Source organism: Phycodurus eques, chromosome 11 (genome assembly GCF_024500275.1).
Source record: "Phycodurus eques isolate BA_2022a chromosome 11, UOR_Pequ_1.1, whole genome shotgun sequence".
NCBI classification, from domain to species: Eukaryota; Metazoa; Chordata; class Actinopteri; order Syngnathiformes; family Syngnathidae; genus Phycodurus; species Phycodurus eques.
In genome coordinates this window covers 10,182,040-10,209,738 of record NC_084535.1, presented here as the reverse complement: position 1 = coordinate 10,209,738, position 27,699 = coordinate 10,182,040, and the positions used below count along the sequence as shown (strand labels likewise).

Here is a 27,699-nt window from a genome sequence, read left to right as displayed (position 1 = left end):
TTCCCACATGCTTTTGGGAGACTTAATGTATAGTTTTGTAAAATTTAGCCATGTTTGGATGTTTATCTTATGGCAGGTTGCTGTCACGTGTCAAATACAGCCAGTACATGCAAGAAATTCCTGATTTGGTGATGGCAACAAACGTACCTTTTGGAATTATGGCTATAACATTCAACCAAGGTTTAATCAGAACATAAAAAACTTTGTCTCATTCTTATGGGAGATCGTTGTTACATGTAGTATAAACTCAGTACCTGCCAGATATTCCTGATTTGGTGACGTGCAGTGTTGCTTTTGCACCAAAATTAGGTCTCCCAAAATAATGTGAAAAAAATCTATCATGTGTTTGATAACACGAGATTGCTTTTTGGTCACAATTCCACAAGAATACAAAAACAACTGTTAAAAAGTGCGATTACTGAAAACTGATATTCTATTTTCATGTAATTCAAGCATTAATTGTTGCTTAAATGCTTGAAAATAAAAGCGAAATAGCTTTTTCTGTTTTCTCTTCCAGTTAGCCTTCAGCTTTAAAGTGCAATTCACACGTCAATTTCTCGCTGTCGCCCGCCTTCAAGTGTGCGGGCGCTCTTCCCTTCTTCTCGTTTCATCAGTGCCGTTTTCATCTCCTTTTGACAAACTCCCTCCACCAGCCTGGCCTCTGTACTTAAAACGCGACCTGCTTCTTTCAGATGAAGCGAAATCTCAACCCTATCTCTTCCAGCCTTTTGCTTTTATTCCCAACAGAACACACACACTCCCCCATCTGCTTTGGCTGTCGCAGCATGGGGTCTTATCGCGGGGCCAAAAGGGAGAAGTTGCCTGGGATTTATGATGAAGGGGAGGCCAGGAGGCAGAGCCACAGAGATCAGAGCTGTGCATAAAGCATTAAAGCATTACATGATATTAATCCTGTCACACTATTAATGTGTGCTCAGGCCTAATTATGATTGAGGAAAGTGGGGAAGTGATTTAGAGGAATGGGGGATAAGCACAGATATATACAGTAGACACACACACACACAGACACAGACACACACGCATACACTTACGTTGGGTTGCAGTAATCTCCTTATAGCATCAACCAGGCTGCTTCTGTACTGGTCGAGAAACAAACTGAAAAAGAGAGAGAGAGAGAGAGGTCAGTGTGCATTGTACTGATGGCAGCTGCAGATAAGGCAGCGTCATGTTTATTTTTATTTTGTTGACAAATAAACTCGCGAGACAACAGCAGGAAGGCAAAAAACAATTTGCATGAGTTTACGACCGGGGTGCTGAGTGTGTATTGGAGCCGGCCCGTTATCGAGGCACTGAGAGGAATGAAGAACGGACCGAAAACGTGCACATACGTACACAATATGTGGGCGTAGAGATACGCATGGTTTGGATTCAAACAGTTTGAATTGAAAGAAACATGGAAGTCGCCCATTATAGGACAGGGAAACATATTTGGTAGTGCAAGTCGAAATGGATGCCACAGTATAAGGAGATTTCGCTCAGCCAAAAAGCTAATAATGATTTTTTTTTTTAATTCTATTGAATTTTTAGAAATAGTTAATCATTTTGGAAAACGTTACTTCAGTAGAAAGGTCTTATAATACCCTACAATAACTTTTAAATTAAATACAGTAATCCGCCGCCGCGTTATAACAGTTTTTACTGTTTTTTTATAATGTTTGTACAATATTTTTGTGTTATCCATTGCGCTTTCTCTCTCTCCACATACAAAACGTCTTTCAATGTGTTTGTATTGTTTTATAAGTGTGTTCAAAGACCTTAAAATATATAAGTACTGGAAATGCTAGAAAAAGGTAAAATACCGATTGAAGTATTCACATGAATATTCATAAAACAACTGAAATGAACTTAGATCATCAAAGTGGCACCACCCTTCTGCTAAAATGGTGTGTGTGGTCATTATGCCAGATGAGATATGATTAATTTGACTAAAATGCAACAATAGAGATTTGGCATAATCCTGCACATCCAACTGGAGCATGCAGCTGCAATCTGGACCTACAAAAAGTGTAATTCCTTTTGTTGAAATGTTACTCTAATTTGCATCATGTATATACAACCAGGAATATATACACTGCATATATTCAAAATACACATCGGGCTACTCACCCACAGCTCTTAAGTGAAACCAGGATGTGCGCAAGTTCTAGTTAAATCGAGTTTATTATTCTTGCCGGGGTCGACGGGGGTGTGAGGTTTATTTGCCTTGAAAGGTGAGAAGTTTGTGTTTGGTTTAGTTTGCCACGCGTATCCACTCGGAGAGGAAGAGCGGGCGGCGAGGAACAACAAGGAAGTGAGCTGGTTGGGCGGAGGCAGTGGCTTTAACATCCACATCCACACAGACACACACACACACACACACACACACACACAAGTGCAGGGGAAGGACAGGGTGTCACTGAGAGGCCAACAGACAAAATGAGTCAATTACATCTTTAAAAAATATATATTGTAGGGAGGAAAAAAAACAATTAACAAAAACTGATATTAAAGTGATTGAAAATCTTATGAGGAAAGAATGGATATTTGTGACATCACTTCTACAAGTGGCCAGTGTGCACAGCAATGAGGTGTCACAGGTGTCAGTGTTTCATTCCATTCCTGGACTCTCAAATTGAGAGGCCTCGCCCTTTAAGACCACCCTATTGTCTCATGCTGACCTCCAGCGCCAGGACACACACACACACACGCGCACACACAAGGCGGTCATGGTCAAAGTGCACGAAAGGGGTGTGTGCCTATATGGATGGCTATATTTGTCATGTTCTGGAGGGAACAAATGACATCATTTAGTTCATCAATGAGGGAGTGTGTTTCCAGCCTGCAGGCACCATGTTGGTGACCCCTGCCCTCAACCAAGCTTTCTGACACTGGGCAGCATATTTTATTCCACATTCCCTTGATATTCCTGAGATTTGATTGTACCCCGCACAGTTTCAAGTCACCCCGTGCCGGATGCAGCTATAATTACTTTTTGGCTTCCAGTTATGAAGTGGTGTCCCAATACTTCTGTTTTGTAGTTTACTAACATAGTGTAGCAAACGTCGGCTCAGGGTTTTATCTCAGTGTCTACACATGGTCGGATTTTTGAGAGGATCCAGCTGGCCAAATTCCAGAGCCAAGAATTCGGTGCCACCCACATCCCCACTGTAGGAATGCCTCAGTCTCACATGCACGCACACACCCATTCAATCATGGGTGCAACACAATCTGTGCAACACCACAAGGAACGAGCCCATTCACAATCCCATCGCGCTCTAAAAACATTAAAACGTCAAACATGGAGGCCATGCTGCTCTGAATTTTTGGCCACAAAAAAATTAAAACACTAGAGTTTGAATTAATCGAAATGCCGTTTGGATAAAGAATGGAGGGTTTAATAAATAATCTTGCACCACACTGTATGGTCGGTCAAACATCAAATTTTACAACCCCAATTCCAATGAAGTTTGGACGTTGTGTTAAACATAAATAAAAACAGAATACGATGATTTGCAAATCATGTTCAACCTATATTTAATTGTATACACCACAAAGACAATATATTTAATGTTCAAACTGACACATGTTCTTGTTTTTAGCAAATTAGAATTTCTTGGTGGCAACACGTTCCAAAAAAGCTGGGACAGGTGGCAAAAAAAAAAACTGCGAAAGTTGAGGAATGCTCATCAAGCACCTGTTTGGAACATCCCACAGGTGAACAGGCTATTTGGGAACAGGTGGGTGCCATGCTTGGGTATTAAAGGAGCTTCCTTGAATTGCTCAGTCATTCACAAGCCAAAATGGGGCGAGGCAAATCATTGTATTCTGTTTTTATTTATGTTTAACACAACGTCCCAACTTCATTGGAATTGGGGTTGTATCTATATGACATTCGTCAACTAAATCTACAGTGCCTAACATGTATTAGAGCACCCAGAATCATGAAGCGCAATATACTATTTGTTTTACTTTTTCTTTGTAAACTTGAAAATTCATAGTTAATAATAATGCTGATATTTTAGCTTTAAAAGTATTATTTGTGTTGAAGAGCTTCTACTGCAGATACTACTGTATCAATCACTATGGTAATTTTGCTGTGAATTGAGGATAAATATGGCATAGCACTGTGGTTAAGCGCCCTCTACAGTGCTACGAAGCACAGATGTCAAACTTGCGGCCCGAGGGCCAGACCGAGCCCGCCACATCATTTCATGTGGCCCGCTTCGGCAAAATCGCGTGGATCTATTTAATGTTTTTTGCTAAATTGCAAATTGTCTTCAGGTTTCATAATGTTGACCGATTGCCAGTATTTTTGTTACCAAACTCCATGTTAAAATACGTAGAACAGTTGAACAACCTATTTTCAGTGATTTCTGATATCAAAACTCATTACCCATCATTGTTATATGTATTTATAAATATGATGAGATGACTAACATTTCTATGATTGCACAGTCATAACGGCCCTCTGAGGGAAACCAAAACTACAATGTGGCCAGTGACAAATACGTTTGACAACCGTGCTATAAACCACCCAGCTTCAACTATTCTTAAATGATGTTCAGTTTGTTTGCATTTTGTTGACATTAAAATGGTTCCTCGAAATTTAAATAAACGTTAAATGAACAAATGTCAAGAAAAAAATTCAAATAGCTGTAAAATAGGAGGGTTTTTTCTCATAGAAACTACATTATTTTAAGCGCAAAATCGCCCTAATTTATTGTGAGGACTGGTCGGGGAGGTAGGACATTTCCACTGTTAACAACATGAGTAAAAACAATAGTCAGACTTGAGAGCTCTTCTTTTGTCCAAGCAAAGGAAAGACAGTGGGGGATATCCAATGACATTACAACAAAATGAAGCAGTAATACACTCGCCGTTATGCTACTACGCACGCACACTCTCACTGTTCACAGTTGGAGACGTAATTAATCAAAGTGGATGGCGCGTTGTTGACCTTTTCTCAGGTGATCATCACAATGACGTGCCCATTAATCGGTCAGCCGTCACTCTTCAACAGGCGCCACTGCAATTATCTCACGACCGTTCAAGGATGGAGCTAGCAGAAAGTGACCCCCCCCCCCCACACACACACACACACACGAGGAAAAGCATGATGCTCGTCCTCGATGTGAGAACTTTACATGTAATTGATTCCTTTCTCGCCTGATTGCACGTAAATGTAAAATATCCTCCATCAAGCCATCCGTCCTCTTTGGCTTTGTGGGGTTTTGGAGATGACTATTACCTGGAAGGACAGTGACATTACAATAACAGCATTGGCTAATGCTGCACTTAACGTACGCGAATACAGAAAGTGTTCTTTCTGTCTGTCTAGACCAGTGATTCCCAACCTGTGTGCCGTGGCACACTAGTGTGCCATGAGCCATCTTCAGGTGTGGCGTGGGAAATTATCACATTTTTTAAATTATTCATTTACAAGATATTATTATTCATTTACTTTGTTCTTCTATTTATGCCAGTGAGGCATAGTGACAGACAGAACAAATAAATGCTCCTCTATGAGATGGCAGGAAGTACATACAGTCATCACTATGTACCTACATTTTGTAATTTTTGTTTGTTGGTGTGCTGTGAGATTTTCCAGTTGTAAAGTGTGTGCATTTGCTCCATAAAGGTTGGAAATCCCTGGTCTAGACCAGTGGTGAGTGGTCAGGGACAGCAAGACCTTTGCAGACCTAAACATGATGAGAACCACTGACATTTACAACCTAAATTCTAAAATTTCTTCCATGAAATTGTATTAATATACTTCCAACAGTTTATTCTTTTCATTTCAAAGCGTTTCTATGAGCTAAAATATTATATTTAAAATGTCCGATCATATCACATCGTATCAACGCATAACGCCCTTGTCTCGTATAACATTATATTACTTTGTAACTATTGCATTGTATTATGCGTTATCACATCGTATTAACCTCGAATCACATTCAAAATCATGTATTGTATTAGCGTATCACATATTTTACTGCCTCGTATCATCACACCGTATCGACCACTGCATCGTATTGGCCTATCAATCGCATTACGTCATAGTATGTCATATTCCATTGTATTACATCGAATCACATCGCATCCAATTGCATCTTACCATTGCATGGAATCGCATCGCATCTGCCTTTAATTGATCGTATTCTTTCACACTGCATCACATCTAAATGCATCATAGTACACATATTACACTAAATTACACTGTATAGTATCGCATCGCATCGTAGGGAATCACATCGACCTCGTATTCAAATACATCGTATCGTATCGAATCAGATCGTATTGTATCGCATCATGTATGTGTATCACACAATATCACGTCATGTTATATTGTAGGACATTGTATTGCATCTTAAATAAGATCGGGGCATACACTCACACATGCGTTTGTACACAGAGCTTAAGATTGCATTTGCCACCAGATCTACCTTTCAAAAACAGACTCGTTAATTTGTGATGTTTACATTATCGCCCATCGCTCCGTTTCAATCTCCTCCCCTTCTCCTCCTCCTCGCATCCACCCTTCAAACTCCTTCTTCATCTTACTGCACCCGCTCCCTTGTCCAGACGCAATTATTTGCAATTTGCCTAAGTCATCCATTTGCCAGGACATGGAGCGTGAAAACGAAGCAATTTAGTGTAAAATGGAGGCAGGCGGCCAACGGAGCGCACGTACATACGTAAGTGCGCATGTGAATGTGTGAGGTGGACCCGCGGAGGGGGAAGGTCCTGGTCCTGGTGGGGGGGCCGCGCAAGAACTGTCAACCCAAAGTGAAGATGAATGTGTGTGTGTGTGTACCTACCAGTCTGCACACATGACAACGTCGAAATGGGCTTCTAACGCCGAAACGTCCAGTTCACAGTCCCACCTCAGCACTCTGCAACAAAAACATTGACCACGTTCAAGACTTTTTCACCAAATTCTACCTGTGACCAAGCTTGACATATGCAACTTTTCAATTTTTTCAATGTCCTATCATATCTACCACACTACCTTAAAACTAATTTACATTTCATTAACAGCAGGGGTAGCCATGGATTGACCTTTGAGAAATGCTGATATAGCAAGCAATATAACAATTTATTAGGAACCACATGCTTGACAACTGTAGTCCTATAAAAGGTATTTTCATTATTTATAAAGTGGGTAATAATAATGCCATATACGCTTGGTAACTTACTTTAAATGAACACCTTTTTCATCACCAAGTGTGGGCTCACTATTTGGCTGTACGGTCACTGCTGAGACTGTAAAGTTACCACTTATAATTGTACTCTTGGTGAAGTGTATTATTATTATTTAATAAGGAGCTACTAACACATGCTAACAAGAGTACCCTTATATCAGGTAATAATACATTAGTCAACCGTAACGTCATGAACTCGTGAATTAACACTCCACCTCTTTTTAGCAACAAGTGTGGGCTCACTATTTGTCAAGTTCAAACCACTTTGTTACCGTTTATAAGTGTAATCCTATTTGTATGACTTTCGCTTGTGTATCATTATTTCATAATGAGCTATTACCATTTAAAACTGGTGGGACCACTTTTTGGCAAACAAAGTACAAATCATTATTCTTTTTATTTTTAAAATGTATTTGTGTATTAAGTGTTAATAACCCATTTATAAACCATTTATAGACCTTTCAGATGGGTACATTAAGTTGGTACCACATATTTATAATTGTATTTTTATAGTCCTTGACAAAAGTGAAATAACATCTGCATTTTTTTCTTAGTTGGACATTTTGTTTTTGGTATTTAAATTTTGGTTAGATAAAGCTGTTGTCGTGTTATTTTTAGGTTGCATTTATTCCGTGTATATGCAGAAAGTGCGAAGAAGTACTGTGGATTTTCTCCCCCTTGTTTTCAGGGCGTAAACTGGGTTAGGGACTGTGTTGATGGTCAGTTGAGCCGTTTTCTCTTTCCTCTCCCCTCGCTCATGCTGTCAGATTGGTGGGATTATTAATTAGGCATTATTAACACTCTGTAAACAAAACATTAGGCCCTGCTAGAAACACAATCCCAAATCATGGCAGGGGGTCCCCCACACGCAGCATTCAGCGCATCCCCCTCCTCCCCTCTTCCTCCTCTCATCCAATCACATCGCGCCCCCACCATAATCTACAGAGAAAACAATCAAAGTAATGTGTCTTAATTACACGTTGACTTTTTCTCTCCGTCTTCCACTTGTGTAAATATGCACAGGAGGGAGGAGAGCGAGAGGAGAAGCGCGGGTTGTGGAGAGAGAGGTACAACAATTAAAACACATTTTAGTTCTTTCATATAGTGTGAGCCGTGTGCTTTCTGGATGAGAGCTTCCCATCAAGAAGAATGATTGTGCTTGGATGACTTAAACGCACACGCACACACAATACACTGCTATTGCGAAGTACTCCAAGTTGCTTCATCTGTAGGCATTGATGGAGCGAATCAATTTAGGGACGAGGTTTAAGGATTAAGAGTGCCCTATACTTCCCGAGAACTGTCATTGTGCCCTTGTGCAAGGAAATACAACCCCAATTCCAATGAAGTTGGAACGTTGTGTTAAACATAAATAAAAACAGAATACAATGATTTCCAAATCATGTTCAACCTATATTTAATTGAATATACTACAAAGACAAGATATTTAATGTTCAAACTGACAAACGTTATTGTTTTTAGCAAATAATCATTAACTTAGAATTTTATGGCTGCAGCACGTTCCAAAAAAGCTGGGACAGGTGGCAAAAAAGACTGAGAAAGTTGAGGAATGCTCATCAAACACCTGTTTGGAACATCCCACAAGTGAACAGGCTAATTGGGAAAAGGTGGGTGCCATGATTGGGTATAAAAGGAGCTTCCCTGAATTGCTCAGTCATTCACATCCAAAGATGGGGCGAGGTTAATGCTGAAAGGTACATACAGGTTTTGGAGAAATATATGCTGCCATCCAAGCAATGTCTTTTTCATGAACGCCCCTGCTTATTTCAGCAAGACAATGCCAAACCACATTCTGCACGTGTTACAACACCGTGGCTTTGTGGTAAAAGAGTGCGGGGTACTAGACTGGCCTGCCTGCAGTCCAGAACTGTCTCCCATTGAAAATGTGTGGCGCGTTATGAAGCGTAAAATACGACATCGGAGACCCCGGACTGTTGAACAGCTGAACCTGTACATCGAGGAAGAATGGGAAAGAATTCCACCTACACCACCACTGAGCAGTAAAGGGTTGCTAGTTATCTGGTAATGCCGGTACATTTATTTATTTTTTTGACAATTGTGCAAAAAGATGCCGAGTCCTCAAGCACTTGGAACAGTGTTTATCAGTATGAACATTAAATATCTTGTCTTTGTAGTGTAATCAATTAAATATAGGTTGAACATGATTTGCAAATCATTGTATTCTGTTTTTATTTATGCTTAACACAACGTCCCAACTTCATTGGAATTGGGGTTGTATAATACTGCTCAGGCTGCCTCTCTGAAGCTCAACTGGTGCTGTAACAGATTCTTATGGGGCATCTTTTGTTATTGTGTGCAGTATCTGTGCAGTATGTGTACAAGGAACCCTTACCAATATGCAGATTGCTATTCACAAATTCACATTTCCGCGCCGTTGACTGTTGGTTAGATGTTCTTTTTTTCTGAAATGCTGTTACATTTACGCCTGATATAACGAGACACACTCCCTCCAACAAGTGCAACTTTTGTCTTGTCAGTCCATACAATATTCTCCCAAACGTCTTGGGAATTATTCAGATGTTTTTTTTTTGCTGTGCCTCAGCAGTGGTTTTCGCCTTTGAACTCTGCCATTGATGCCATGGATTTTGCACAGTCTCCTCCTTATTGTTGAGTCATGAACACTTACCTAACCTGAGGCAAGGGATGCCTGCAGTTCTTTAGATGGTGTCCTGGGTTCCTTTGTGACCTTCTGGATGAGTCGTCGCTCTTCTCTTATATATAATATATATAAGAGATATATATTATATATAATATTTTTTTAGGCCAGTAAATCCTGGTAACGTTCGCCACTGTTCCATTTTTTTTTCAATTGTAGATTATGGCGCTCACTGTCGTTTGATGGAGTCCAAAAGCTTTAGAAATGACTGTAACTTTTTCTAGACTGATAGATGTTAATTACTTTATTTCTCATCTGTTTTTGAATTTCCTTGGATCGTGGGACTTTGTTGCAGCTTTTGGAGAATGACTTGAAGTTCATACGCAATTGTGTATTTATTTATCATATTATTTGTAATACTTACGTTATTTTACCAAGAGTTCATATATGGCATTTATGTAAAAATATATAAAATATATGCCAAATATGTTTTTCAAATATGACCAAATATATGTTTTTAAATGATATAAAACTGTGTAAATATTTTATGTATACTTTACATATATTACGCAATTAATTACACATACAGTATTTCATTTTATTTTTTCAGCCTAAACAGTTAAGGTTGACAGGTTAATTAAGGTCCGTCCACATCAAACAGTGTAGGAAAATAAGCTTGGCAATTTAACGTCGCCCATCTGTCTAGGACAGCCGTTTTTGATAGGGGATCATTTGAGAAAATTCCCCAGTAAGAGCCCTAGAATTTGCTCCAAAATATCAGTTTCAAACCAAAATGCCCGACATCCCGTTCAATTTCTCGCCTGGGCCCTTCAGACCTTTTCGAGTGTCCTAATTTCGAGTTGATCATTAAAACTGGTGTTGAGGGCTAATTTTGTCAAACTTTCCCTGGTGTGCTACTGAGTTAATGGGGCTGGGGCGGTTGTGCTGGGGACCCCTTAAATGCATATATTTTCAGCAGGATTCACACGCTCGTGAAAATTGCATTTCTGGGCATGATGTGGCCCCCAAAAAGGAGGCAGGCCTTTGCATTGCCCAATGCTCTGACCCCAAATATCAATACACCAAAATTTTATCACCCGTCCACCCCCCCACTTATCATACAAACAAAACCAATAATCTTGCAAAACCATTGGCGATCGACATCCTCACACTTGTACAAATAATAATAATGTGAACATCCTCACCTGGTAGAGACGTGCGTTGACCCAAACTTCCCTGCCTGCTTGTTTCTCTCGACAATTCCTCGTACATCTGACGAGCAACAGTCAAGGACTCACGCTCGCAGTAACCTTATGAAAGTAATGCATTTGTAAACACGGACCAAAGTGTAAGTGTACAGAGTGGGGCATCCCTGCCGCCGATGCTCCCTGCAAGTGGATGACTTTTATGAAACGGTTTCTTTTGAAAATGTCATTTTTCTCTTTAGTAGTCCAGGTTGTTGAAGAGCAGTCTTACAATGAAAGCTAGAATAATAATTAAAAAAAGAAAAAAACACACACAAATAAATGTTATATATGTTATGCTATGAAAAAAACAAGAAAACTGCTGGAGTTCTTGCATGTACTAGTAGGACACTGGCCAAACCATTAGGGACACCTTCACACTCCAATGCAATCCAACACAGAGAGAAGAAAACAAAAACTGCCAGCACAAAATTCTCCATCAAATGAAATATTTTGAAATAAACAAAACAATTCTCCAAATTGACATCAGTTGATATATGACATCATTTGAGTGAGAATTGGCTGTTGTTAGACTACAAAAGGTCCATTTGTATCGTTACACCTATAACTAATCTAAGGTATCGTTAAGGTTTTACCACAACACATGCCGATCTAGAGTACAAACACTATGTGCCATGTCCACATTGACAGATCCAGAGTGGACGAGCAGCCTCCATCACTGGATCAATTGAAAGGCTTTTAACCCGCACGCACACGCACAGACACAGCTGAGCGCGCACACAAAAGCAGGGCGATTGATGTCAAGTTGTCTATTAATACACTGGTCTGTGGAGTTGCACCGCAATTCAATTAGGATTTGCTTGTCTTTAATGCCCGCAAAGAGACAAATCCAATCGACAAAGACGGCGGGGCGAGAGGGGCGCACAACGAGCTGGGGGGTGGGGGCGACGGAGATACACAGTCTGGATTGATAGCTCAAGAGCCAATCCCCCCCCCCCCCCCCCCCCCCCAAAAAAAAAAATCAAAAGGCCTTCTAAGTAACGAATAAAACAAAAACTACAGTAGTGCCTTGACTTGACCTTGACTCCCCATTAAAATGAACTGAAATGCTATTAATGCCTTCCAGACCCTTTAGCACTGTATTGTACACGAAGCAACTTAATTAAGTAAGTACGCAAGTTGTGGTACTCCTAAATTAAGGTGTGACTGTATGTGGGTTGGGGAAACATTTGAAAATACTAGCACAAAGACACACACACACACGTAAAGACACACACACACACACCTGTGCATCAGTGTGTCGTGCATGGCGATGACAGGGAGGCTTACTGTAATCTCATCACCAGCACACCAGTGTGGGAGAGGTCAGCGTGCACACACACACACACACACACACATTAGAGAGGTAAAACGGTGAAAGAGAGTTTAAGTGATTTTTTCTTTTTCTTTGTTATTTTCGGGGGGGCGGGGTATACACCGCAAAAAGAGTGTGATGTGAAAAAAAAGGTAAAAAGAATAACGTATTGTCTGTTCAGTACAATATGGCTAAATTGACATTACGCTCTAATGTTCGATTCAGAATCATCTTTATTAACCAAGTATGTTAAAACACACACGGAATTTGACGGTTAACTTATTTTTACACTTGTAGGACAAATTAAGTATGTTAAAAGGTGTGACGCAGAACTGGCTTTAGCAAACCTCCATCTTTATTTGCTATGCTATGCTATGCCAGGTGAGGCACACGCTAAAAACACATTTGCAGGTTTTAAGCGAGTGAGACCCAGCCGGATCGCCGCCAAGCCATACAAATACAGTATTTAAAGTATGCATATGTTGTGTTTTACAACAATACTTAACTATATTTATAATTTCATACCGCGTCGTACATTCAAGTAAATGGGAGTAAGCTGAGCCTTTCATTTATCTACATTTCATTTATTCGTTAATCATTTATCCTTATTCTCCGCCCCGCTTCTTCATCTTTTTATGGTTTCATAAAAGTGATAAATTACAATAAATGGTATGTGCAGCCTCAAAACTCTATACAGGCTCGCTGTTCAGGGTGTCCATGAATCAAATCGCTCAATGCAAGCAGAGGTGAGTTGCCAACTGTCATTTTTTTTTTTTTTTTTTTTTTTATGATGGCCCTGTCCAAGTCGAGTTCGGCCGCTTCAGGCGGTGTGCGACGGGCCTTAATTTCCTGCTATGCTATGCCACGATTCGCTTCGGTATGCTATGTTATGTTATGTTACGTTACGTTACGAGGCATACGCTTGTATGACAGTTAATAATGTTAACGTGTGACTTCAAACAGTGCAGAGACAGCTAATGAACATTTTGACCCCTGAGGAGATTATTTCTATTTCTATTATCTCCTATATGAAAAATTGAATTGCAGTCGACCTGAGAGGCCTCAATTTACTATTGGACATTGTGAAGGAATACAGTATATGCAGCCATCTTTTAAATCAGTCAAGTGGTAGCCATCAATCATGCTTAAAGGAATATTTCCATTGATTTTTCGAGATGATTGTTGAAGGTCGCAGAAGTAGCACAGTGTGCACTCCTTGTAAGTGCATGTGCATGTGTGTACCCTATGAATGAGGTCAAAAACTGTGTGGTTGTGTCTATATACAGTATACAGCATATCTCCAGCATTCACACAAATCTCCTCACATCTGCTTCCATTGTAGCCTCAAACAGCAGTCGTTCGCATGAGACCAAAAATCTTTCTTATAATTCCTGTGTGTGTGTGTTTTTGTTCTTGTGAAACAAAGCGGGCGGGTCAATGGTGCATTGTTGGTGCAAGTGTGTGCACGTTACAGTCTGGGTAGTGTTATTGTTTGGTCTTATTGTGATCGTCGCCGGCCGAGACATTGAGAGATATTGTAAGCAGACCTAAATATGGAAGTGGCGCATCGGTCAGTGGGGAAGAAATGCACATTTTTGCACGTTTCCTGCTTTTGTCACACTAAAACTTGCTTTTCTTGTTTGTGTAGCTGCCGAATGAATGCAGTGAAATAGGAGAGAGGGGAAAGGGAACAGTAATGATGCAAGATGATGGGCGAGACGAGTTTGAAGTTGGTGGGAAAGACCAGCAAGATGGACCACAGGCTTAAAAATATTAGGAACTATAATTGCGAAAAATGAAGTACACAAAGACATGTTTTGAAACCAGGCTGCTTCTAACAACTGGCGTTAGCAATATAGATGACTATTTATGTAATTATTTGTGTATTTGTAAATTGGAATCAGGGAAAATACTATAAATATGATAGCACATTATACATAATATTGTATGAATAAATGAAATGAAAATTATGAATGAAGATGCATATGAAGTACCTTGGGAATTAATATTAACTGTCTAAAATGTGAACTGGAAAGTGGAAAAAGCTTAAATAAATAAATCAATAATACCCCGTATGTACGATAAATAATAGCCTCCAGATATTACAAGAAAATATACAAAAATATGAAGATTCAAATGATTGTCCTTGGGGATTAATAAACTTGTCAAAAATGATCCGATGGAAAAGAAAAAAAAATCTACATTTTTTACAAGTAGAATATAAATAATATAGAAATAACATCATACAATAATAATAATAATGACATATGAAGAGGAAAATTAATGTCCTTGATGATGAATAAGCTTGTCCGAAAGGATCAGATGGAATCAGAAAAAAATTATTATAAATATAATTTTAAAAAAACAAAAACAACTTTTCTACTTTGTTTTTAATGAAAGCTAATAAAAACAGTTAGATGGTGGTGAGCTATGCCTCAACGCTGATATCTTAAAAAAGAAATACTAAAATTAAATATAGAAACGGCATATAGATATTTTTTATCTACAATCATATTATTAATGTGTTGCTTATTTTTGTTCTGCAAAATTAGTTATCTTTTTCCCCCCACTTACTGTTCTTCTTCACTATTTTCTCAAAACGTACAGTATCGTTGTATTAAGGAGAGGAAGGAAGAAATACTTTTATACTCTAGTAAGTTATTTTTAACCTTGTGAATAATGCCTTTTGCAATATTAGTCATCTGTTTTTAATGATGTTATCTTTTGTTATTGGTCGGTTTTACATTACACTGATTTAATGTTTGTTTCGTGATGCCTAATTTCAGCTAAAGATCATGTAGGGAGGATTTAGTGGTGTTAATGCTTTCATCTCATTCAAATCAAAGCCCAGCAGAGCAGTACAGTCGTAAGTAGTACAGAAGCTTCCCAGCGGGATGAAAGGATACTCTGAATGCACTTCTCGTTGCCGTCTGATAGCAACACTTCCTTCACGTCAGCACAAACGGCAACCTGCGAGGAGGAATGAAACAAAAGGACGAGAAGGCCTTAGATGAGGGGAACGTCAGAGCACTCGCACAATAATGACGGATCTGCACAACTGAAACCTGCGACGGCCTCCCTGCCATTCCCCCCCCCACCCCACCCCACCCTCCCTGCCTCCCACCCTCTTTCTATCTTCAGCCCATTTCTATGTCTGCATTATTTTAATCATTCAATCAAATCAGTCAATACTTTTATCATTGTGGCTAGCGGTGGGGGCTGCTATCTTGCTATCACTCTGTTCAGTAATTGCATTGTGACAGGGGGATGATGGCAAACGCTGAGCCTTTTCATTTGACGCCGGCTGTTTATCGGCCCGAGCCATCACTCCCGTTTGCCGCTGTCACTCTGCACTTTGCTTGCCGGGCCTGCCTGATGCCCTTCACGTAACTTTGCGGCGCAGACTGCGAGAGGCATCGGCGAGAGAGAAGGAAAAAAATGGAAGGGAGGGAAAGCGGCGAGCGGATGGCGTGCGCACGCACGTGTGCGCGTGTGACAGATATAGATAAAGCGGTGTGTGCTTAACTATAACCCCTTTTCACATTCTCTCTCCTCGTTTTTGAATTCATCACTCACTTTGTGTCAGGCTGTCAGTTTTTGTGTGCATGCGTGCGCAAGTGTTGCTATGCATGTATACAAAGGCAAGTCAGTGTTATCTGTCACCATATGGCACACAGACAATAAAGAAAAGTCATACATGAAGCACGTAGGGACACACACATGCATGCTTTCGCACACTTGGACACAAACACATGTACACACACACACACGTTCAGAGCCTGCAGAGGGTGTACGTGTGTGTGTGTGTGTCGGCGGTGTGGGGATACCACAGAGCGACCCGTATGTCCCACCATCTGCTCCAATACAGGAAGTGACCCGCAGGCTGAAGCGGGGGATCCAGCTGAAAGATCAGCAATCCAACCTGGCAACCCAGGAGCAGTGGCTTGCTACCCGCAACCCCATCCACCAGCTTGTGTTACTGTGCGACACCGATTACTTTCCGTTTCGTTAGTTAGTTGGTTGGTTAGTGACTTCATTAGTTAGTTAGTTAGTTTGTAGGTTACGACAGAACTGGACAATCGCAAACGAATTACAGTCAGGGACTTACACCCACAACCCTGGCGATTGACCCTCGCGTACATAGCAACTAGCTGCAATGGAAAAACTACGACCCCTGGTGTTCTGATTGAGAAACAACATGTTGAGGCTTCACGTATACTGCACCGTACTGTATTCATTTTTATTGAACCACAAACAAGATGGCATCATTGTGGAGGAAGAAGCGGCACGCAGCTACGTTATAATAACACAAAGAGAGGAATCGGGCAAGAAATAAAGGAGAGCGTGTGGATATTTGAGAGGCTGTTGGCAATGATCATCCCATTCATTGACTGAATTCATGAATTTCAACAACAGAGGTATATTGTACATACTATATCTGCTGGCAGTAGACAGCTGGACACCGCGTCGTACCCGAAAACCCAATTTGTGTTGTGAAAGCTCATATGATACAAAATGGCCTTTTGGATTGGCGGTTGTATCTGCGACTCACCAGAGTTCAAATTTGGATTCATAGCAAAACTAGTGGCCGACAGTCAGTCACTCATGAAAACCAGTTAAGATGATCAGTTCAGTAGTTCGACAGTTCTGTCGCGTCGCTTGATGTGCGGTGGGCCTTAGTTAGTTGCAAGATTAGAGATGTCCATCACCAAAAAAGCTAAATAATTGCAGATGGCAGCCAGTCGAGTAAATTGGAGGTTACCCTTGTTTAAGTCAATTGGGGGCAGCGAAGAGTCAGCCCAGTTTAACTAAATGCTATATAACGTTTATTATTCATATTTAGGTAAAAAAAAGATAACAAATCTGAGGTCACTGCTCAGTGTTCACACTTATGCAATTATTTATTTGCAATTTTGGCATCTGTGCGTACAGGTTGTTTCATGTGTTCTGTAAGTGTGGAGACAGCCAGATGGGATTTGTGTCACTTGAAATGTACATTACATGGAAATGTGGAAAAATCTCATACAGCAAATTGCTGTTTATCGTGGGGTTGTGTTCAAAGCCACCTGCAATAGATGCAACCCAATCATAGATTATATACTTTCTTCTTGCTCTAACCCTCCCACACACTTTCAACACATTCAAAGCTATTAAATTACATGTATAGAAAACACTGTCCGCCTTGTAGCGTCTGTGTACATACATGTGCCTTTAATAGGTCGAGCTTGGTGGGATGCCGTGTGACGTCGGCGAGCCTTCGTGTGAGTATCTGGATGAGAGCTGTGGTCGACAGCAGCTCCTGTGTGAATGTGGTCACTGTGTTTAACTATTCTCCGGTTATTCGATAAATGGCTGAAAAGTGCAAGGGCGAAAAACTCTTTTGGGGGGTGAGGGGGGGGAAATAGATTGCTTAAATAAGCGCGGTATAGCGGGGGAACGGCGTGTAGGGGGATGCACACTGTACAGCCATAAAATCGGGATTGGGCACATGGACAGGCAGTGCAAATCCAGCCTTCAAATGAAAGCGATGGGACAAGAACCAAAAGAGTAATTAACATATTGATCACATGACAGACCCCCTCTGAAAAAGATTAAACTAATGATCACACACACACACACGCACGCACACACACAAACACACACAAACAAACACACACACATACACACGCACGCACGGGTGCCAAGTAAAAGGAGACGGGGTAAAAGAAGGATTCCATCTCCAGCCAGCAATGTCAAAACACGGTGTATTGACTTGACGAGAGATAAAACCCTGCTTTTTTTCCCCCCACGCGAGCACAGACATACACGCACGCAGCGGATCGATGGGACACTGACGCCTGCTATGTGTAGGGGCCCTTAAGACCCCGGCTAATAAAGCCGATACATGTCAATGTTTGTGGGAAGCGGTCAAAACCTGGTGGTACATCATACAAGCCAATGGCACCATGCAAAGCAGTGTACAGTATGTTCAATTTGAGCGCTGTTGTTTGATTGACATGAAATGGCTTTCATTCTTCAAATCTTCTTACAACTCGGCTAGGAGGAGAAAACGCTCGACCTCGGACAAAGGCACAAATGATGAATGACGTTTTAGAAACAGTATATCTGCCTGCAGTGTCATGTTCATAATGTGTTGATGTGAGTCCATAAATATTCACACAAGCCATGCACCTTAATAAGACTAAAAATGCAGGTTTTGAATATTATAGAACGCTACATAATAATAACAATAAAACATAATCCTAATATGAATAACACTATTTAGAATTCACTTTTCCCAATAAAAAAATAGTGGAGAATGTATTTGCGTTTTTGTAACGTGAACTGCTGTCTCTCTGAGTAAAGTGCTCGTAAATCAAAGGGGGAAAAAAATCATCCAAACCGAGGCTCATATCTCTAAAAGCTCGTAAATTGGGTCACTCGTATCTCAAGGCGCCACTGTACTTTGGTGCTTGGGTTTATGGCATGAACACAGACTTTGCTTTCCTAGAAAATAGTGAAACAAGGTCTCAAGGGATCCTCCATGGTCCATGTGGCCACGCTGTATTGATCTGTGAGGGTCCATTTAATTAGGCATTTCCCCTACAAATTGCGTGTGCGCGCGTGTCTGTGTGTGTGTGTCCGTGTGTGTCAATGTTTCACTTACCATGAGTCCAGCGAGGCAGGTCATCCCGCCTGCTAACTCACAAACGGCGCCCCTGAGAGGACAGAGTGGGAAAGACATTCACCTTATTGAGACAGTCCTATTTTGGCACTTTGACACACACACACACACACACACACTCCCTTCATCTGTATCACATGTTATTATGATAAATTTAAGATAAATGACATTGACACATTTCTGTCAGGCTAATTATATGCTACTCGTGCACTCACTGTAGTAGTCTCACCACGCTGCACTATTTGCATATCTGTTGTTGACCAATATTGGCCACTCATGCCAGAGTGGCATCTGCTCCATTTACACACTGACTGAGGAGTATCTGCAACATTTGCACAATCAACATTGTCCCAGATTATCTATCGCACTACTCGTCATTTTAAACCGCATACACTCCTTGAAGTCTCGGCGCCCTTTGCACAATGGTCATCGCACCGGACTATTGCAAGATTGGCCATTTGAACTGGTCTAAGTGCTAGAGGACTCTGCATCTTTTTGCACAATTCTCCCAAAAAAATAAAAAAATAAAAATTGTACCGGCATTACCAGCTAACTAGCAACCCTTTATGGCTCAGTGACTGTTTTTCTCAATGTCTTTATGTCTCAAAAGTGTTCTCTGTCAATTGACTGTCTGTTGTCGTACGAGAGCGGCTCCAGACAAATTCCTTGTGTATTCTTTGGACGTAATTGGCAAATAAAAATGATTCTGATTCTGATCTTCTTCCGACTTTTATCTGGCCTTCCCCTCCATCTTTGGCCTTGTCCACTTTCATCCCAGGTACCTTCATCCCTCCGTCTTTTTTCCCCTCTTTCTTTCTGTCTCACTGACCTTCACCACGCTATACGATAATCAATAGCCCTCTTCCCCCCCCACGGCCCACCACCTGCCTCTTGAATGTTAAAACAGGAAATCAAAGGGTGACGTTCCACCTTCAGCGTAAAAAAAATCAAAGCGTGCCTCGGGTGATTTTCATGCCACATTGGTGCGTAAGTGACGACATATGACACAGAGTGTTTACATCCAGCCAAGTCATCTGAAACGTGGCCATTTAATAAATATAAAGTTGGCCAAAATAATAGAAAACAGGTGGATGGAGCAAATTACTCCGCTATAAAGTAAAAGCAAAAAGATATACTGTATACATTCAACTAATGCCTCACCGACTGCGTCAATTACTCATGTACAAGGCATTTATTAGTGGCGAATCACATTTTTACAAATTGTTTTTAAAACAATTTGTAATTTCATATGATTATGTTTTTCCACAAATTCTAACACTTCATTAAATATCAGTTCATGTTTAAAAACTACGCCAAATAAATAATGTCATGACTTGCTGTGACAATCCCTGATGAGACAAGCCGAAATTTGTGACGATCACATTTCAATAAATATTAATAGAAAAATCAAAAAAATCAAAAAATATTATTATATGATATACAGTCTATACCAGGGTCTGGTAAACATTTGTGCTCAATAGCTACATTTGCAATTCTTTATTTACAAAAATATTGTAAATATGTTATTTACAATATATCAATTAAACAATTCTTTAATGAGCTAAATAAATACAAACAAATACATTTAAAAAAACGATTTAAGGGCAAAAAACGGGTAAGTTAATGCCACTAATATTACAGGACGCTTGCTTATGTGAATGCTCGGTGGGCCAGATAAAAGAACGGCGTGGACTGTATGTGGACCCCAGGCCATATCTTGCCCACCATTTGTCTATACAGTATTAGCTTACAGCATTACAATTATTTTACCAGGAGATTGTGACAATCTAATACATTTTAGCGTACAAATGGGTTAAAAATAAAAAAATGTAAGGGGCGAAAAATTTAAGGGGCAAAAACTCCGCCGTTTATTGGAGGTGAGACTTTTTGTTGTTGAAGACAGCTACTTCCACAGGCAGCCGTTTATTGACTTACATCTGCAGGTATACCAGTATGAGTCACTTGTGATGCGTTCTTGCTTTGTTTATTATATATCTATTCATACATTCCTTCATAAACTGTACTACAGCTTGATGGTCAACTTACGTGAACATGTGACGGTTCTGCAGGCAGTAATGAGCCATGGCCTCCTCTGATGGCCACACACCTGACAACAAACAAACGCACAGAGCAAAACCAGCTTAATATCGCTTCCAATAAAACTGTTTCTTATGGCATCCAATCAGTGGAAGCCGTTTGGACGCATTGTTTGTTTTCCAGCCTGCTTCTCTGGTGGCTTCCACCTTGCCTTGTCATCCAAGTCTTATTCCTCTGGCCGTCTGTCTGTCTGCCCTAAATCCTTACAACACACTCTCACTCTCACCGCGCGAGCGTGTGCGTGTGTGCGTGTGTGTGTGTGTGACAGGAGGTCCACTGGGTGATAATCACAGCATGCAGGCCTATCTGGCTTATCACCTACCGTCAGCCCTTCTCCTTCTGCTGTGCATGTAACACACACTTGGATGCTCAGCCCAGTCATGTCACTCACTGTCTCACACACACACACACACACACACACACACACACACACACACACACACACACACACACACATATTGGCAGTGGAAGAAGCAAACATTCATTTGAATAAAACTTCAGCTTTCTGGCTTTGAAGGAGACGCTGCAGCTTTAGCGCCACATGCATCGGCGCGTTTGTGTGTCCACATGTGTGCGTGACGGGGAAGGAGTTGTGTGGGGTGACAACGTGGGGAGGACGTGGAGTTGGGGCTTAGAAAAGTGAGAGAAAAGTGAGAGAAGAAGAAGAGGAGAGCAAAAAGCAGCGAGGGAGGGTGTCTGCCGGAGAAGGAGCTGGTCAATATAATAAGCGGCTTACAAACGCTCTCTCTTCAAGTCATGGGGCGGACATCAGCGTGCGTGTGTGTACGTGTGTGTATGTGTGTCATTCTCACTCCTGCTCACCAAGATTAGCTGGACCAAGCAGGATTTAATAATGCCTATTGATAAAGTGTCCAAATATGCCTTTTCGTCATAAGGGGGAAAAAAACACACACACACACAAACACACACACATCTCGACTTGATGTTGTACACACGCACACACACAATAAGAGCCAAAGGAGAAAGTGTGCATCTAGAGAATGTCAAGATATGTATGTACAACTTGAATAAGGTGACATTTTGAATGTTGTTGTTGTGGCGCAGTTGGAAGGTTTGTTGTTGTTGTCACAGTAGTTTTGTCACGAACGTGGTTAAGGCGAGGGCGAGTAACGCAAGGTGAGAACATGGTGGACCCAATTGCAGGGAAGCAGGGAGGCAAGGCAGGAGTGCGGGAGTCTCAAAATAATATTTAATCTTAGAAAAGGGAAAACTGAACAAAGTCCCACAACAGATACCACTCAAATCAAAGTAGCAAAGAAACACTCGAATATCTAAAACTGGAAACAAACTATGACCTGTGAGTAAGACGTGGAATAGAAACGGAAAATGACACCTGACAATGACATACCACAAAGACAACTGACGACTATGACATGGCAGAGACATGTGACAACGACAATGAACCGACAAGAACTGAAAGAAACCAGGGAACTAAATACAAACAGATAGACGAGACAACGAGGAACACCTGGACAAGACATGAGTGGCTGGAGAGAGCTGATTGGTTGACACAAAGCAGACGAGAACAGGTGGACACAACAACTTAATGAGCACACGACAAACATGGAACACAGGAAAACATGGAACAAAACTAAACACAACCCAAACCAAAACACAGACCATGACAAGTTTATATACAATACAAATAGAAAAAAAGTCATAAACTCACAACCGTAATGTCACAAGGATGTGAATAAAGTGGAACATTTTTGTTTTTGCTCCCATTTTTCATGAGCTGAACATACTGGGAAGATCAAAGACTATAATAATAATAATAATATCAAAAATATTAAAAGAATGAAGTTGTAATTTTATGATTAAGTAATATTTACAATGAATGAGAAGAGTGAAGAATAAAGTCAAAATACAGTTATTAAATATGTTTTGGCGGCACAGTGGACGACTGCCTCACAGTTCTGAGGTGTCTGGTTCAAATCCGGCCCCGCCTGTGTGGAGTTTGCATGTTCTCCCCGTGCTTGCGTAGGTTTTCTCCCACATCCCAAAAACATGCACGGTACGTTAATTGAAGACTCTAAATTGCCCGTAGGTGTGAATGTGAGTGCGAATGGTTGTTTGTTTATAGGTGCCCTGCGATTGGCTGGCGACCAGTTCAGGATGTACACCGCCTCTCACCCAAAGATAGCTGGGGCACGTCCGCGACCCAAGTGAGTAAAAACAGTACGGAAAATGGATGGAAACATGTTTAGGAGTAAATGTCCCACTGTGACAAAGTTATAATTTCACAAAAATAAAGCTATAACATTAAAATAATTGCACTTTTCAAAGAAAAAAAGTCATCACGTTATTAGAAAAAGTTGTCATTTACAAGAATAAACTCCAAATTTAAATGTAATTTACAAAACAAAGTCGTGATTTAACGAGAGTTAAAGAGAAAGAATAACACGATGCCTTAGTTTACCCTTACCGGAATTTAAGTCATTATATTAGAAGGAAAATGTCACAATATTATTAAATAAAGTAAATTTACAATAATATAATAATATTGACAGACTACTGTTGATATTTTACCACAGAAAGTTAAATTTTATAATAATGTGTTGGATTGATTTCCCTTATGGGATTAGTCATACTCAGAGAGACATTTAAAAATATCAAAATATTATGCGAATTAAGTTGTAATTTTAGGAAAATAAATTAACATTATGTAAAAAAATATATATATTTCAAACGATTTTGTAAGAAAAAGTCACAATGTGAGAAGTAGTTAGAATTTGTTTTTGGAGGCAAAAGTCCTATTATGAAAAAAGTAAGCTGACAAAAATAAAAATAACTGAATAAAGTTGGTATTTAGGAAAAAAATAATTTTACAATACCTTTGTAATATTACAGTAGGTGAATAAAGTTTTAATTTTATGAAGATAAAAAAACATGAGACAAATGTGCTGCCTTGATTTCCTTCATACATTAGTAAAAATAAAAAATAAAAAGAGAGATGTATAATTTCACGTAAAATAAAATCATAATTTTACAACAATAAACTCATAATAACTTCTCTCGAAAAGTCACAATATGATATTAAAAATGTATGCGAAAACGTTTGCACTGTGAGAAATGCTCATAATTTCATCAGAAGAAATTACAACAAAAAGAGAAAAAGTATCTATTAAGTAGTTAGTTTACGAGAAAAAAGATGTAATATTACGAGAATAAAAAGAGAAAAAGAAAAAAAAGATTTATAAGGATTAAAATATTTTGAATACAACGAAATGGTAAGGTGTTTAAGGTTAATTTATAACCATAAAAACATCATTTAAGGGAGAAAACAGTTTTAATATAGCTTGTTCAAAATGTTTACTCTAATGATCAGAACGTATAGCTGCTGAAAACTGCTGAGGATTTTGTTACACTTTAGTTTTTTTCAATGAAATACAAGTTTATGACGTATTGTCTCGAGTCACATTCCAAACAATCGTTGTTGCTATGGTAACGTTGTAAAGGTTAAACAGCTTGTACTGGACCCCTCACAGTTCATCCTCGACAACAAGTGCATGTCAGCTATTGTCCGAATTCCTCCCACCCTCCCTCCCCGCCTCCTGTTAGCAGCCATGCGGTCCGTGAAAGTGACGACGACCTCTGAACCCTGCATTGACTGCCCTGGCCTTCCTCTCCACGCTTGTGTCGCCATTACTCCCAGCGGACGCCCGGCGCATGAACGGCAGAGGACGATGAAGAAACTTACGTCCTGACCCGAGATACAACAGCACAACAATGACACGCAGGCGCACACACTGCGGTAAAACATCACTTCAGTCTATTTTCACAATCATTTAAACATTGCTTTATCGCATGCAAACATCTTCCATCAAAAACTGTGCGCGTGTGAAAGCAGCACTAAATCAAAAAGCTTTGTAAAGCATATGTGAATCTGATGGTTAATCCCGGACTCCAATAACATTAATAGCCCTGGGTGATAGGAAGGTTTGTGTGTCTGTGTGTGTGTTCACCTCCCAGGTAGAGGTGTTCTGCAGGAAATGAGGGGATCAGGAGTTCGAGAGCAGATTACTCTTTCCTGCGGATAATGAAATTATTTCTCACCTTCAATTACGAGATGAGGAAAGCGTGCTTGTGAGTGTGTGTGTGTGTGTGTGTGTGTGTCTCAGTTTAATGTAGTAAGTCATCAGCGACAGGCACTAACCTGTCAAGTTATAGTTTAAAAAGCATGTGTGGAATAATGAGGCTGCACGCAGTAAAAAAAAAAAAAAAAAAAGTTAATTGAGAAATGACTATAACACCACAACCTCCACAAAGATAAATACACCTTAATTTGGACCATGACCAAATTGTAAATGCCCAGTATTTGTATGACTAGCATGTATTTTCCCATCCCCCCCACCCCCCCAAAAAAAGCACGCAATTTTCCCTTTGAAATTAATTGAAATGCCATTAACTTGCCCAAAAAGCCACTCCAATTAAAAAACAAAAATTTTTACGCTAAGAAAAATAGCACTGTATTGTATAAAATCATAATAAAACAATTAAAGAGTAGGTAAAAAAAAAAAATACACGGGTTTTATAAAGTGCAATTAATTACTGTATGTACTGTAGTATTTGTGTGTTGGGTATGTGCCTTTAAGGGGTGTGGCCTACTGTTGACATCAGTCGCCGGTGAGTCTGCGTGCGAGCGTCTGCGTGCGAGTTGTGGCCTACAGCAGCTCGTTAAGAGTGTTCTCATTTTGGATTTGTGTGTTTGACCGCTAGTCACGTTCAATAAACAAAATAAATAAATAATCTCGTAACTCCACCCTGGGAACTCCGCGGGATTTACGGCTCGGCCCGGTCCACAGCTAATCTGACCCTCAGTAGGTGTCGGTAATCACAAGCAAAGGGGATGGAATTACTCGTCCATCCCGCTTGTTGTCTTGTGCTTATCCACAAGAGGTAACCCGGTAACCCAGACATCCTCTCAGGTGAGGGAATCAGCAACTAAGCGAAGGTGATCCAGGTAGAATTTAGGGGAATACTGCCTGAAAATAACTCAGGGGCTCAGTCACTTTAAATCAGCGCGATTTAGGACTCAGGAATTACGCTGCTCTCGTTCGTCACAGCAGCCGACCATAAAATAGTTGTGCTTTGCTACGTTTTTCAACTACAACTTGCTTGGGTTTCTCACGGTGTAATATACTGTACATATATATTATGAAAAATGTGAATAATAAAATAAAAATGTCTATCAGAGAGGGGTTTCTGTTGAAAATATATATATATTTTTTTTTTTTGGTTTATAAAAGCTTGATTACTTTTTAGACTACTGAATATAATGGCTATTATGTTAAGAAATATGCAGCTCAGAAACACAAAGCTAAAAATAAAAATAAACGTGTCACTGGGGATAAAGTTTCAATACAAACCTTATTCGTTTAATTTGAAAAAAAATCGAAAATAATACAAACTTAATAATCGGAGAGATATACAAATTTGTAAAAACTTATATTTACCAATTTACAGAGGTATTAAATCAGATTATGAAATGCATTGGTACAATATTAAATATTAAAATATGTATTAGATTAACTTTTTCGGTTTTATTTAATGAAAACATCAGAGCGAAAGTCCTTGTTCTCAAATTGGTTAAAAAAAACATTTATATTACATTAAGTAATCACTATAGCAAATGACTAGAAAATAATAATTGAAAAAAAGACTCAAATAAAAAAATTAAGTACAATATTTAATTCAAACATGATCAGTGTTTGTAAGTTGGTTAAAACAAAGTATTACAAAATGAAATGATTACATTAAATGGCTACAAAATTTTAAAAATACTTTAGTAAAAGCGTATTTGAAAATAAATGAAAAATTAATTTCAAGTTACACTCATACTGCTCAGAGAGATGCTTTGGTTTGAATAATTTGGAAAACTTCCAAGATAAAGCGGTGCACAGCGGGAGACGGTTTTCTTTAACGGACAGAAACAAGCGGGAGACGGTTTTCTTAAAAGGACAGAAACGAGAGCAAATTGCGGACAAAATGGGATGTACAGCACGGTGACGACTAAAAAGAAGATGATAATGCGAGGAAGAGAAGGGGAAAGCGGAGAGAGGGGGCTTCTTCTTCGAGGAGGCGGCGGCTATTGGATGGCGAAACATAGACAAGGGAGCGTCGCGGGCGAGATGGTGTCAAGATGGGGTTAAGTGTGCCGTGATGTTGCTTTGTGAACACGCACCATGTTGTGTACCCCACCAACACGCATACACACAAGCGTCTCTCTTCGAGCCCGGTGTGTCTTGGGGCCGTGTGGCTCTCTGGCGCTGATCCGACTCCACATTAAGCGAGGCCTCAGATAATTCCTAAGCCTCCTCCATGGCCGATCCAATAAGGGATAAGGCTCTCGGCTGGCCATGATCAACTGACAATCTGTCCTCTCACGCGGCTACTTTAGTTGGAGGCCGGGATTACCCCGGCCCGCCTCGACCGGGGACACACACGTCACAAGACCACCGCGTGTGTGTTGTGTTATTGTGTGACGGATTGCCGAAAAAGAGGTGTGTGCGGAGGTA

General features: G+C 40.1%; 1 protein-coding gene across 5 annotated transcripts in view; it reads right to left on the bottom strand.

Annotated features, from left to right (window-relative positions):
* camkmt (calmodulin-lysine N-methyltransferase) overlaps positions 1–27,699 on the bottom strand; it is a 130,576-nt gene that overhangs the window by 13,217 nt on the left and 89,660 nt on the right. For all 5 annotated transcript variants that reach the window (XR_009769416.1, XM_061689649.1, XM_061689650.1 and 2 more), the window contains 6 exons: positions 21,110–21,170; positions 19,046–19,097; positions 15,306–15,369; positions 11,046–11,112; positions 6,819–6,893; positions 1,053–1,116 (listed from right to left, as the gene is read on the bottom strand). Coding sequence is in view for 4 of the 5 variants with exons in the window: in XM_061689649.1 (XP_061545633.1) it covers positions 1,053–1,116; positions 6,819–6,893; positions 11,046–11,112; positions 15,306–15,369; positions 19,046–19,097; positions 21,110–21,170 (383 nt within the window). In the remaining variant the exon portion in view is untranslated. The remainder of the gene's footprint in view (positions 1–1,052; positions 1,117–6,818; positions 6,894–11,045; positions 11,113–15,305; positions 15,370–19,045; positions 19,098–21,109; positions 21,171–27,699) is intronic.